General features: G+C 37.9%; 1 protein-coding gene across 2 annotated transcripts; it reads right to left on the reverse strand.

Annotated features, from left to right (window-relative positions):
* Nucleotides 1–13,921: 13,921 nt before the first annotated feature.
* On the reverse strand, nucleotides 13,922–15,078 carry LOC143151338 (uncharacterized). 2 transcript variants are annotated; one of them, XR_012993295.1, is made up of 3 exons: nucleotides 14,747–15,078; nucleotides 14,023–14,679; nucleotides 13,922–13,954 (listed from the first exon to the last, which is right to left on the reverse strand). XR_012993295.1 is itself a non-coding variant. In XM_076320385.1 (2 exons), the coding sequence occupies exons 1-2, from the start codon at nucleotides 14,794–14,796 to the stop codon at nucleotides 14,364–14,366; spliced, it is 366 nt and encodes a 121-aa protein (XP_076176500.1). In that variant the 5' UTR covers nucleotides 14,797–15,078; the 3' UTR covers nucleotides 13,927–14,363. The 2 variants fall into 2 exon arrangements, 1 of the variants encoding a protein (XP_076176500.1); XM_076320385.1 differs by having other exon boundaries at nucleotides 13,927–14,679.
* Between the last annotated feature and the right edge of the window lie 691 nt (nucleotides 15,079–15,769).

The raw sequence follows: 15,769 nt of genomic DNA on the forward strand, positions 1-15,769 counted from the left end.
CTTCTACGTCTCTCTCTCTCCCTCCGATCCGTACTCCATCTAGATCTCCGTCAGGCCTTTCCGGCGTCGACGCGCACGCGCGACTCCTGTCCTTTCCTCTCTCGCTTCGTACATCCGTCCTCGTTCACCCTATCGGGTCGTGTTCGTTGCTCCTGCACCCCCGGTTTGGCCTTCCTCGCCGTTCGGCCACATCGATGCTTCCGGACACGGCGGAACGAGCGTTTCGCGCCTCCGCGCTCTTCCACACGGCCATCCTCCTCGTCGTCGAGCGGCGAGGACGTCTGCGCACTTGCCAGGACGTGGGCAAGGACAGAGTGTTCCTTCGGGGAGCGATACATCTGTACCGGTTACCGGAGGCCTCTTTCCCTCCGCCGGCAGGGGCCGCGCGATCCCTAATGAATCGACCTTTTCGAGATGTTTGACCCTACCCCCCCACACCGAGGGGATAATCAATGGGTAGCGATGGTTATCGAGTCACCGTGCCACCCGAAATTCCTGCCTCGATCCCGATTTGCACCGGCCCTGCTCCCCTCCAACCGATCCCTCTTTCCGTCTCGGCCGATTAACGCGTAAGTCTACTTCGAAGATGGCGAAAAAAGAATTGGAAATCATTTTTTTCCGATTTACACCGGACCCCTTTCTTTTTACATTTTTACATCTTTAACGAATGAATTTCCCGGGGAATTTGAACAATTAAGGATACAGGATTACAGATTACAGCTCTTGGAATCAGATTGTCCGGTTGCTATTTGAAAATGATTCTTTTAGGTTCATTTCGGCACTTCCTAATTTTACATTTTCCGAGAGATTCGAATCGCGATCGTATCGAATCGAATAAAGTTCGGGTCGAATTTGGAAAATTACTGATTACAGGTCTTGAAATCTGATTGTCCGGTTCCAACTTGAAAATAATTTTTTTAGATTTATTTCGATCCTTCGTGTTTTTATATTTACCGAGATATTCGAATCGCGATCGTATCGAATCGAATGAATTTCGGGCCGAATTTGGAAAAATTAACGATACTGACCTTGAAATCGGATCGTCAGGTTCTAATTTGAAAATAATTCAATTTTTTTATTTTATCGTTTCAGGATGAAGTTTATTTTTATATTTTTTTCGGAAGATTCGAATCGTGAAACAACGGTGTTGAGGAATTTACGGTGAAATTTAAAGTAGCGATGTCCGAACAAGGAATTGGAGGAAGAATATCAAAAGCTCGGGGAGATAAAGAGCAGGAAAATTTGACGGACAAAGTTATCGCGAACCTCGCGAGATATTATGGACCGGGCCAGGGATGAGGAAGCGTACGTCGTGTACGGTTAATTCTGCGAAAATTATAACCAGATATAAATACAAATTCGCGTACCTTTGGGGATTTATAAACGAGCGATATTTTAGTCTGTGCTTTTTTTTTCGTGTTTTACTTGCACGGACCAAACAAGAAAAAGGACGACGTACCAACCGTAGAACAATAGATAAATCGATAAAAGCGGTTAACTTTTTAACATTGTGCTTTAAAAGTAATTGGCTTTCAATTTTAATTACGTGAAATATGCACTGTTTATAAACGAGAAGGATACACGAGCCTTTGACAAAAAAGGCTGCAAAAAGCCAAGTTCCTCGTCTCTGGACCATTCGTTCGAAGAAATCCTCGTAGGGTCGAAGATACGAGAAGGGAAATATGGCTTGCTTACCATTGGAAACATTCGACCGACGAAAACCCACCACGCATGCACTCCAGGGAGAAAAAAGATCTCTCCCGGGTTAAGGGGAATGTGGTACCATAGTTAAGTAGATCGAGTAATTTTTGCTCCGTCAAAGGCTTAAAACGTCCGACCTGGTACGAAGTCTCTGATCGCAGTTTCTTCCAAGACCGATCTTTCTTTCTCCCACTCGTATCGTTTGTCGAGCCAATGCGAGTGACTGCAAGTCGAGGAAGAAAATACCCTCGATAATCGTACGTTACCGGAGAAAATTCCATAAAATATTCACGCAACGTTTTCGTACATCTATTAACCCATATATGTCTCGTGTTCTACACGTAGCATCCATCTCTAAAAAATATTCTCTCCATCGATGAAAAACCTCTTCCTGTAAAAGATTTGATACCACGTAGAGGAAATCTTTGCTGATAAAGTAATCGGTATTGTTTGTATATCGGAGGTAATAGTTTCGTTCTACTTGTGCTCGGAAAATACAAAAAAAATCTATTGGATATAAATGGGTTAACGAGCGATGTTTCCATAAATGCACGGTATGCACTTTGTGTGAAAACAAAAAATTTCAAATATCGCCTAATTTTCGAGCCGAGAGACAAGGGAACTCTTCCGATTCGATCGATCATCCGCGCCTCGCAATTATGTCTCTTTAATCGGGCCTTCGGATCTCCCACTTGCCGAGAGTCGCGATCTCTTTGGAACAGGTCGATCCTCGGATAGAGGTCCGTGATAACGGAAGGCGACTACATCGCGATCCTCCACCGTTGGCGTTCCGTGGACGTGACGGGCCGGCCACGTGACCAGCCAGGATCTCGCGCGGATACGCCGAAAAGCTCCTGACTGGTCGACTACGCGGAGCCGCTTATCGATTTTCAAAGCGGCATTGCCCGAAACGCCGCTCTCCGGGCCTCTCACCGCGCCTCCGTAGTTCCTGCGATTCCGACGCGTGGCGCGAGGCGGAGAAGGGGAGAGGTGGACACAGAGACAGCCGGAAAGTGGAACTTCGACCTAAGGCCGCAGACTACTCGTTGAATTTTTCCGTATTCGAATATCCGAACAATTTGGCGATTCGAATACTCGGGGAGTGTAACTCGAACACTTATTCGTTCGAATAGAGTTTGAATACAGTTCGAATATTCGACGAATATTAATCGAATACTTGTTCCTTCAAACACTGTTCGAATACAGTTCGAATATTGGACGAATATGTATCGAATACTTGTTCGTTCAAACACTGTTCGAATACAGTTCGAATATTGGACGAATATGTATCGAATACTTGTTCGTTCAAACACTGTTCGAACACAGTTCGAATATTCGACGAATATTAATCGAATACTTGTTCGTTCAAACATTGTTCGAATACAGTTCGAATATTGGACGAATATGTATCGAATACTTGTTCGTTCAAATACTGTTCGAATACAGTTCGAATATTCGATGAATATTAATCGAATACTTGTTCATTCGAATAGAGTTTGAATACAGTTCGAATATTCGACGAATATTAATTGAATACTTGTTCATTCAAACACTGTTCGAATACAGTTCGAATATTCGATGAATATTAATCGAATACTTGTTCGTTCGAATAGAGTTTTAATACAGTTCGAATATTCGACGAATATTAATAGAATACTTGTTCGTTCAAATACTGTTCGAATACAGTTCGAATATTCGACGAATATATATCGAACACTTATTCATTCAAATACTGTTCGAATACAGTTCGGATATACGACGAATTTTATTCGAGCGTTGTTCAAATAATATTTGAGTATTCGAGAAGTATAATTCGAATATTTATTCATTCAAATACTATTCGAATATTGCTCGAATAGTGTTTGAATACTATTCGAACATTCAAATACTCGATAAATGTAATTTGAATACTTATTCGTCCGTTCGTTCGAACACCGTTCGCATATTTATTCGTCTGTTCGTTCGAACACCATTCAAATACTGTTTGAATGATTTTTAAATATTTGATTATTCGTAGTATTCGGTATTCGAATATGTTGTGCACCAACTAAATATCTGGACTAGCATATAAGTTGTGCGACATAGACTATATGTGAATCAAGTTCTTTGCATTTTTCAATTGTTACTAAACTTTGTGTTCGTTTAAGATATTTTATTAATGACATTCTATGCAACATTTGTACGTTCATAAAGAAAAACTATCAGTGCGTTTATATTTTCTTGCTGCAAGTAGCTTTGTTTTAGAAATGCTACGTCTCCAGGTGTGGGAAAAATTCTTCCAGCGGTGGAAAGTAGCAGGAATATTTAAAGAATATGAAAAAGAAACTAATCCCACTTAATTTCCATGATTTTATAAGAACTGCGGCTTGTTCGATCGTCGAGGTAGCAAAACTTCGAACTATATTCGAAGAATCACAGTCAAATAGTCGAACATTCGAATAATCGTATTCCAATATTCAAATATGCAATTATAATTCAAAGTGCATTCGTACTATATGAATACACGACAATTCGAATTTTATTCTTATCGTTCGAATACTCCGATATTATAATTTGATCACAGTATTTGAATATTCGATGTATAATAAAGAGTTCTTCCTGTTTTTGTTTGAATCGTTCGAATACTCCGTATTAAAATAAAAATTTAATTCGAACACTCGAATATTCGATACGTGATAAATGGTTCCTCCTTTAGAAATGAATAAACTATTTTTATAATAATCTAATTTTATTCGTAGAATTTGAATATTCCACTATTAAAACTTCACTATGGTATTCAAATACCTGAATATTCGAATATTATTCGTAGCGTACGAATATCTGAATATTCGAAAATATTCGTAGCGTTCGAATATCTGAATATTCGAATACTGTTCGTAGCGTTCGAATACCTGAATATTCGAATATTGTTTGTAGCGTTCGAATACCTGAATATTCGAACATTATTCGTAGCGTTCGAATACCTGAATATTCGAATATTGTTCATAGGGTTCGAATATCTCAATATTCGAATATTGTTCGTAGCGTTCGATCACCGATCGAATCTTCGAATAGCGAATTATTTTAACAATTGAAACCCTACTACGAGCAACCACCGTGTCCGATTCGAACGATCGCGTCGGCCGATTTCAACGTGCATCCCGAATGCGTCCGTGCACGCGGCTGCGACTGATTGCCCACCCTACCCCCCCGGCCCCGCAGTCGTTTCGTCGTGCTTCACCCCCCCTCGTCTACGAGGATATTGAATTCGCTGCGAAACTTATGTTTGTTTTATTCATGCCGAGCACGCCTCTGGGGCCACCGGCCGGCCGCGAGACGGGACACCGACGATGATTATGGGTTATCGATGCTGTCCAACGTCGCGGCTCGCGACTATGCAGAAATCCCCACGACAGTGATATTGGCCCCGAATGAAAAAAATCCGCTGTTTGACGAGCCGCGTAGGTGGGAGAGAAACGAATTTCGTTTCCGCGTCACGCTGCCCCTCCCCGATCACCCCTACCTACCTCGTCTGGTTTTATTTAATCATATGCCGAATCGAATGAAGTAATTCTTCCGTTCTGCTTCCCGTCCTTTCTCCATTCCCTTTTCCTCCATTCGGTAGGGTAGCGTTTAAATTAACTTTCAGAATGGATGGATTCTTCCCTTCTTTTTTCCGGGTGTATCTGTGTCGTTTTTTTTCTTTAAATTATCAACCGATACCGATTGGATCGTGGAAATATGTAAATCGACGAGGCAGGGAGCTGCGAAACGATCGAAAAGCGAAGAAAGCGTCAGAAGAGTATCGAGTTATTCAAGGAAACCAGATTTATCGGACGCTCTTCTAACCTTGAACGACGTGCGTGTGAAATTGTTCGAATTTCTTTTAACAAAGATAATACGAACCATCGATAAAAACCTGGATGACTGTGTTTTCCGATATCCGTACGTTTGGGTATGTGCATAATTTAACGCTCAAATACTGTTTGAATATTCCAGAAGTTCGGATAATTTAACAAAATTATCCGGTCCAATGCACTCGTGTTCCGGTTCTATTCTAGTACTATTTAAATCTAAATATAGTGCGTGATCTATGCAAACTCGATTCTAATTTAATCTTTTATGTCTTTCTATATAGACATATGTCCTATGTCATCCAAATATAAGGTTTATACGGATAATATAAATCTAACCTCAGTTTAATAGTCGACGAACAAGCAACGGTTGAATTACAGACGAAGAATTCGACATTAGATCTAAATACATTCAATATAATATAAAATTCGAGGAACGATAAAACATTTATATTTACAGCGATGGAAGCAAGGTTCTGCAAAACGTTTTTCCAAAAGGTTCTACAAAACATCTTATTCCTAATTCAGGTTTATGTTCGCAAGATGGCGAACTTCAAATCATCCTTTTTCACTTCTACGCTCTGTATCATCCACGAACAAGTTTAACCCTGTAAGAATTTTAAAAAGTAACAAAGATGTTAATAATAAATACACGATAGTCTACTAAACCCACCGAACAAGTATTCAAATACAAATCACGCAAATCTATATATGTACATTCATTTAATACAATACGGTCGTGAGATTGACAACCGAGGGACCAACGAAACATTTATGCGCACAGTATAACGACAAGTATCCGCAAAACGTTTTAAAAATTCTTCAAACTCTATCCTCGATCCAAGATGTCTCGAGACGATCGGAATTTCCACGTTGTAAATTTCCGAGACCCGAAATACCCAAACCGAGGTAAGATCATCGAAGTAACACCGGAAGGAACATTTTTCACGGAGCTACACGAATCCGTCCCTCGCGATGAAATAAACAACGGCGTATCGCTGATGTTCAATAAACTGTAAAAGCGAGAAGAGGATTCTTGTTTTAACGGCAATAACGCGCCCTGTAACGAAGCAGCGACAATGGATTATTGCCGTAAAGGCAATATCCTGTCATCCGTTTCTACCGCTCTCCGCGAAATGGACCTACATTTTCTCGTGCAGTATCTTGCAGGCAATATATCACGAAATATCGACAATGTGACGTCGAGTAATTAGAACGACGTCGCATCTTTGGAAACGCGTTACGACTTTTTAACACTATTACTACCAAAGAGGTCAATTTGAACCGTCTCAAACTCCTTTTTAAAATTACTTAATTATTAACGGTGTCTTTGCCTACAATATTCGTGGACAATTATCAAAATACTAATGGTACTAACTATGTCAAGCGTAACGGTAATATAATTAATGGTACTCGTAAATTAATTTGCCCTTTTCAAATTTCTTTTTAAAATTACTCAATTATTAATGGTGTCTTTGCCTACAATATTCGTGGACAATTATCAAAATACTAATGGTACTAACTATGACAAGCGTAACGGTAGTGTAACTAACGGTACTCGTAAATTAATTTAACCTTTTCAAATTTCTTTTTAAAATTACTTAATTATTAACGATGTCTTTGCCTACAATATTCGTGGAAAATTATCAAAATACTAATGGTACTAACTATGTCAAGCGTAACGGTAATATAATTAATGGTACTCGTAAATTAATTTGCCCTTCTCAAACTTCTTTTTAAAATCACTTAATTATTAACGGTGTCTTTGCCTACAATATTCGTGGACAATTATAAAAATACTAATGGTACTAACTATGTCAAGCGTAACGGTAGTATAACTAATGGTACTCGTAAATTAATTTGCCCTTTTCAAATTTCTTTTTAAAATTACTCAATTATTAATGGTGTCTTTGCCTACAATATTCGTGGACAATTATCAAAATACTAATGGCACTAACTATGTCAAGCGTAATGGTAGTATAACTAATGGTACTCGTAAATTAATTTGCCCTTTTCAAATTTCTTTTTAAAATTACTCAATTATTAATGGTGTCTTTGCCTACAATATTCGTGGACAATTATCAAAATACTAATGGTACTAACTATGTCAAGCGTAACGGTAATATAATTAATGGTACTCGTAAATTAATTTGCCCTTTTCAAATTTCTTTTTAAAATTACTCAATTATTAATGGTGTCTTTGCCTACAATATTCGTGGACAATTATCAAAATACTAATGGCACTAACTATGTCAAGCGTAATGGTAGTATAACTAATGGTACTCGTAAATTAATTTGCCCTTTTCAAATTTCTTTTTAAAATTACTCAATTATTAATGGTGTCTTTGCCTACAATATTCGTGGACAATTATCAAAATACTAATGGTACTAACTATGACAAGCGTAACGGTAGTGTAACTAACGGTACTCGTAAATTAATTTGCCCTTTTCAAATTTCTTTTTAAAATTACTCAATTATTAATGGTGTCTTTGCCTACAATATTCGTGGACAATTATCAAAATACTAATGGTACTAACTATGACAAGCGTAACGGTAGTGTAACTAACGGTACTCGTAAATTAATTTGCCCTTTTCAAATTTCTTTTTAAAATTACTCAATTATTAATGGTGTCTTTGCCTACAATATTCGTGGACAATTATCAAAATACTAATGCTACTAACTATGACAAGCGTAACGGTAGTGTAACTAACGGTACTCGTAAATTAATTTGCCCTTTTCAAATTTCTTTTTAAAATTACTCAATTATTAATGGTGTCTTTGCCTACAATATTCGTGGACAATTATCAAAATACTAATGCTACTAACTATGACAAGCGTAACGGTAGTGTAACTAACGGTACTCGTAAATTAATTTGCCATTTTCAAACTCCTTTTTAAAATTACTTAATTATTAACGGTGTCTTTGCCTACAATATTCGTGGACAATTATCAAAATACTAATGGCACTAACTATGTCAAGCGTAAGGTAGTATAACTAATGGTACTCGTAAATTAATTTGCCATTTTCAAATTTCTTTTTAAAATTACTTAATTATTAACGGTGTCTTTGCCTACAATATTCGTGGACAATTATCAAAATACTAATTGTATTAACTATGACAAGCGTAACGGTAGTATAACTAATGGTACTCGTAAATTAATTTGCCCCTTTCTCGTCCAACTTCGAAGATACGTATGTAGTCTTACACAAATAGGAATACGTTCACGTGTTCTGGTGTTAAATAAAAATATCGTTCTCCTTTCCCACGAGCCTTGATTAAGTGCAAAATATCCGAAAAAGGTTCCCGAGTGTCTTTGCACGGAACGCGGGAAACATTTGATAAATCTAATTATGTAAATACATGTTGCTCTCTCGACTGTTAAAGAACAGAGTTTAATAAAGCCTTTCGAAATTTGTGTACAAAGAGGAGGCGAAAAGTGGTAAAAATACTAGCCAGCGGTGGATTTGTTTTGACAGCGACGATATATTAGTAATGCAGATGAAGTTACATACGTTGTCGTTGGCATTTTTCTGTATCTCGCCGACGCTGTCCAGAAGCGAATTTCTGGCTCGCTTTGAAGCTAATATACCATGACCGGGGGAGATCGTAAATTGCACTTTTATTTTCATTGACGTTCCCAAATGTTAAAAATTCGAGTAACCTGAAACACGGATTGCTCTTTCAATCCTTGCGATATCAGAGATTTAAGCGACCACGGGAGAGACCACGCGTGGGTCCAAACAGACCCGTAAATTGACCTCGGACAAATATGTTGAACAAAAATTCTATTATTTTATCGTACCTTTCTTAATTTCTAAGGAAAATTGAAGTAATGGTATAATTGAACGATACAAATGTCTCCCTGGGTCCGAAAAGACCCACTCTGTATCGTTCGAATTGTTGTTCGAAGGGCATCGAGACGTGTTTACTGGATTATGTTTGCCGAATGAAACAGTTTAATACGGGCAGTAGTTCTAGGAAACCTCGTTCGAAACAACTGGTGATATTTTGAGAGAATTCTAAACATTTTTATTTAATTACGTGTACCATCGTGTGTTAAACAATATTCCGGGAAATTGGAACTCGATTCAACGTGTCGTGTCAACTTTAAAGTACACGTACGTATGTTACGATGATTGTTTGATGGTTATCGAATCATCGGTGATTCTATGAAATCGTCAACATCAATGGCAAGCGTAACGATGCTTTTAAAGGATGTGTATACATATAGGTTTGATTATTGTATGTCCATAGACCTAATCTACACACAATCAGAACGTAGGCTAATCAAATATGGACTCAATTCAACCCTAGCTTAGATTATGCGTGTATAACGATGACCAAAACGAATACCAGGAGATCAAATCACGGTGTACATCCTAACCAATACTACCATAACCCTAACCCAATTATAATCTACACCTAATCTAGAGTCAAGCTGCAGATATCGTAGCCCCAATCTAGATTGAACCATATACACATCATGATCTTTGAAGCAGTAGAAACACATCAGTTCTACGTTAGTCACGACAAACGTAATTCGCATCTCATCTGCTATAAATCTGATCTATTTCTACCGCAGACTCGATACAAATTATCCGTATACAACGGTAGCTGTAATGGATCGTCGAATTTCAGATACTACTACTAATGTAGACACCAGACAATACTATAACAACCCTAAGAAAATATATATTGCAATTCGAGCGAATTTTGTCCACAAACCTATGTCATTGGAAAATAATAACTGCTGGGACTTGAACTTTCTAACATGAACGCGTCTTTTTAGTTTACGCGATCCACAGGTTCTTGCATGCTGTTTGAAACTGCCATGTAACGGAATATAACATATGATTCGTGATTGCAGAAAATTTCTTCTGCGGACCGATGTGACTGGAAGGTCGGTACCGATCCTCACAGATTTTAATGAAATTTAATAGGCTTATAGGTTCACGTATACAAGGGTCGTGATCGAAATTATAGCTGTAGATCATAAAAAACAAGTGCAAAGTTTAGAAGAATCGTATTGCCATGTAACCGAGTATAACATATGATTCGTGATTGCAGAAAATTTCTTCTGCGGACCGATGTGACTGGAAGGTCGGTACCGATCCTCACAGATTTTAATGAAATTTAATAGGCTTATAGGTTCACGTATACAAGGGTCGTGATCGAAATTATAGCTGTAGATCATAAAAAACAAGTGCAAAGTTTAGAAGAATCGTATTGCCATGTAACCGAGTATAACATATGATTCGTGATTGTAGAGAATTTCTTCTACGGACCGATGTGACTGGAAGGTCGATACCGACCCTCACAGATTTTAATGAAATTTAATAAGCTTACAGGTTCACGTGTACAAGGATCGTGATCGAAATTATAGCTGTAGATCATAAAAAACAAGTGCAAAGTTTAGAAGAATCGTATTGCCATGTAACCGAGTATAACATATGATTCGTGATTGCAGAAAATTTCTTCTGCGGACCGATGTGACTGGAAGGTCGATACCGACCCTCACAGATTTTAATGAAATTTAATAAGCTTACAGGTTCACGTGTACAAGGGTCGTGATCGAAATTATAGCTGTAGATCATAAAAAACAAGTGCAAAGTTTAGAAGAATCGTATTGCCATGTAACCGAGTATAACATATGATTCGTGATTGCAGAAAATTTCTTCTGCGGACCGACGTGACTGGAAGGTCGATACCAACCCTCACAGATTTTAACGAAATTTAATAGGCTTATAGGTTCATATGTACAAGGGTCGTAATTGGAATTGTAGTTGTAGATTATAAAAAACAAGTGCAGAGTTTAAAAGAATTGTGTTGTGAGGTACGTTTGAATAATAAAGCATGCCAACCAACGGTAAATGTGGCATAGCGACAAGTGTAAAAGACTGGTAATATTTCGTCTCAGGTTTAAATCTGTGATCTTTTTTGAACCAGAGACGAAATATTACTAGTCTCTCGCGTTTACCACTGCGCCACAATTACCGTTAGCTAGATTACTACATTATTCGTGTCACGTTTATTTTTTTCCTAATTAGCTGTTCATCTACGGTTACAATTTCTACTATGATTGTTAAACACGTGAACCTGTAAGCTTACCAAATTTTATTAATATCGGTGGAAAGTCTGTAGCTTCTCCGAGTTGGAAACATGGCTTACAAGAAACTCGAAAATTCAAATAAAAATTTGACACTGTATAAATGTAGCTTAAGTGACCTTATCAATTTATCCATTTTTCGTTTTGACAAAGAAGCTATTCTAGGGATGAAAACACCTCCTTAAAGAAAATGTGAATGTACACATTATCGTGAATATTTTTGAAACCATATAGAATACGAAAAAAAGTTTAGTAAAAAATTGTATGGTACTATACACGGTATGGTCGAAAGGAATTTTTGGGAAAAGGTGCAACTTTGGAAAAAACACAAGTTTTTCCAAAATTCTTTGCTGCTTTCAAAGATATCTACGACAAAATGTAAACTTATTACATTTTCTTTAACTCTAGAATCATTTTACCAAAACCAAACAAATCCATTAACAAAGTCACTTGAATTACGTTTATACAAAGTTTCAAATTTTTTGAATTTTCGAGTTGCCGAGCATTCTTCATTAGTTAACTTTAAAAACGAAAAAACAGACCTTCTAACCTACGTTAAACCGTATACATAATATCCCGTAACATATGTACGAGTATCGCTTCGTTGATGGATTTACAAATTGATACAAAATAGTACGTACGTTACGCGAAATTATTTTACTACGTTTAAATATCCGTAAAATGACCTACGCTTATCACGGAACACCCTGTACACGTCATGGTCTCCGCCAACATTCCTGAGCATTCGTCGTCGCCGTTGAGGAAGCGGAGGAAACGCAATACCTAGGTCACGGCATTATGAAGTCTCCGCGGTGTGTACGTGCCGGTATACACGTGTAACTTGACAAAGAATGCAACCACGAAAGCGAAATGCACACAGTATATAACAGTGGAGCAGACAAATGTCGATGGCGAGCAACAAGTGTCGAGGGGGTCTTTACTTCTGACAATGAGTACAAAATCTGGCTGACTCGAATACGCGGGCAAGCAGGAGAAGTACGGGGAGTCGTCACAAAGCGCCCACATTCACAATTAGCGATCACGCAAATTCGGCTCTCCTTTCATTCAGCTCTCAACTCTTCGGTGTCACGGTGTGTACGCCTATGTGTATATGCACGTGTGTCTACGTGTACGCCTATGTAACGTACACGTTTAATCGCAGAGTTTTAATTCAAAGTCGCGTGGCATGCCGCGACACGTGTCACGCGAAACAAACATGAATCAACTCGCAACTATCGCAATTGGTAATTGGCCGAGTGGACAGGAATTTACTTAATAAGCGATCGCCGCGATAAGTGTCGCGCGTTCGAGCGAACCGTTCGTCGCCTCGAAGCGATTATAAATTTCGCCGGTTCGCCGCCAGATGGCGCGCCAGTTCGCCCGCGGGATTCGATCGTTATCACGATCGAACGTTATCCTTTCGAAGATCGTGACAACGGTTCGTACCTAGGATTCACACGTCGAACGTACACGTGTACGAGATACGTTTCCGTCACTACGATCCCATATATTTCAATTCGTTCGTCGAATTACCGTCGCTCGTGTTTACCGAACGGAAAACCAAATCTCGCGAAATTTGTGAGAATTAAATTTCGCTGCTATCGATCAACGCAAATTTCCATCCCCCCCCTCCCCCCACCCTTATCCTCGTTGGAATTTACTTAATTAACGCACGGTTGTTTCGCTTTACTCGAATCGTGCGCAAATTCGTGCGGAACGTATCTCGTTCGAAGATTATTTCACATTTCATTTGACAACAGATTCGTCGACTCTCGTAAAATTACACGGAACCTTTATTCGATAAGTTTTTCACATTTCATTTGACGCAAGATTCATCGGCCCTCGTAAAGTTACTTCCGCGGAACCTTTATTCGATAACTCTTCCCGCCCCCCGCCCCCCAGCCCTCTCGCGTTTTATTTGCCGCCGCGCCCTTCAACTTTTCGCGAAAAGTTGCGCGGGATTACTGTTCCGCGATTACGTTGCATTTCACGTTGGATTCTTCCAGGTATCTTCTTTCAAGGTGATGCAACGTAGCGTGCATTAGATTCTTTCTCAAATAGAAATTAATACATATAATATTTGAATATTTTACAATTTAGCAGTTTCGGTAATAAATCCAATCGTCGTCAGGGAATATAAGTAAACACTCGTTGGATACAACTTTTGATGTAAATATTTAAAAATCGAATCTTTTATTGTTACATTTAATCGCAATTACGGGTTTACTGTTCCATTGGAAGCAAACATAAATTTTTAACGAGTAATTGGAATAATTAAAGAAATTGGACAGCCATTGTAGAATCGAAGCTCTGAAATGAAATTGATGGTCACGAACAATAACAAAGAAGCATGTGCGAACTCTCAAGGTCACATTTACCTTTTTCAACGAATAAGTATATTTTGTGCAACGTATACTTTGAGATAGGTTTGAATCAGACGTTTCAAAGTATTATTTTTATCACTGTTGTTTCACATATTTCTTCCTTAACCATTGAAGTTGTACAATATCAAATATTTTACATTCACCTTAGATATTACTATTATTTGTATTCTTTTAAATGGAGAAGTATATCTTGTGCAACGTATCCTTTGAGATAGATTTAGGTCAGTAATTTTAAAGTATTTTTTTACATTAACATAGCAAATTATCCAAATAGTTTGTTTATGATTGTCTTTTCATATACTCCTTAACCAACAAAGTTATGCAGTATCAAAAGTTTACATTTTATTCCCAATTCCGGAATCAGTGTTCATGGTCGTCCGATAGTCGCTGAAACTCTCATCACAAAGCTCTCTTTCATTTGTTCGAGCGTGCCTTTTAACGCATCGATAAACTGTCTTTCTGAGAGTCACGTCAGCGCGACGAACAGACACCAACTCAGGTAAAACCGACGAACTTGAAAGTCTATTCTTGCGATGCCCTTTCGACAAGATTCCAATCAAGACATTAGAAGGCAAAAAAGGAAGAGATGAAAATAGATCTAATAATATTTTTACATATTCCCAGAGGCTGTTCATTGAGGACCAACCTAACCTAAAATAACGTTGCGTTGTACGAATTGAATTTTACTTTAAACCTTCTGGAACGAATCATTCGATACCTTAAAAGTTGTTCGAGCTGACCAAATATTCGAAAACAATTGTACAACATATAATAAACAATATTGCTTTCGTTTTCTATGTACAGTTTCTTTTACAAAATCTAATATTTTTTACTTGCAGCAGTGACCAAAGTGTTTAATTATTCCGAGCCATGTATACATTTTGATTACAAAACGATAAAAGTGATCTTTATTTACGATTGAAAAAGAAGGATTCGGACAATTTCTGGTTAAATGTACGCATGTTTGTGCAAAACAGTTTTTTGTTTATATTCCAAGGATCGTTCTATTTTTAATTATAAAAATAACTTTGAAATTTAAAAATGCTATCTATCATACAATGAAATTGATAAACATTGTACATTTCTCCCTTTCTCAAATAATTCAGATAACATTGATTCTGCCTCAACAACAATCATTCTGCGAATCTAAGATTACCAAACACTTTCCTACTTTTATTATGCGGATGAATTTAAGTCTACACTTTTAAAACACCCCGTATACGAAAGAACAAAACAATATGAGAATTACTGTCTCGAAATTTTATCCATACTTTTGAAATACCCTGTGTAAGAAATCACAAAGTTTGTTATCAGCTCCAATTTCACGTAAATTTCAGAAACTCTATGTACACAAAAAAAAAGGTAACCATATGAGTTATTATCCCCAATTTGTATCTACGCATCCGAAACACTGCATACGTACGTTAAAAAAATAGAACACTACTTGAGTTATTATTTCCAATTTGTATCTACGCATCCGAAATACTGCATACGTACGTAAAAAAAAAAATAGAGCACTACTTGAGTTATTATTTCCAATTTGTATCAACGCATCCGAAACACCTCGCGTGCCGAGCAACAACACAATATCAAAGTTGTTGACTCGAACGGAGCTTTTGCAATTGTTAAATCTTCCTACGGAGCGCGCGGTGGTTCAACAATTATTCAGAGATTTATTATCCGGACTAAGGTTGCTTTTTTCCTTTGCACGTCGACGACATCGTCTATCCCTACGAGTCCC

The sequence above is a fragment of the Ptiloglossa arizonensis genome, chromosome 1 (genome assembly GCF_051014685.1).
Source record: "Ptiloglossa arizonensis isolate GNS036 chromosome 1, iyPtiAriz1_principal, whole genome shotgun sequence".
Taxonomy (NCBI): Eukaryota; Metazoa; Arthropoda; class Insecta; order Hymenoptera; family Colletidae; genus Ptiloglossa; species Ptiloglossa arizonensis.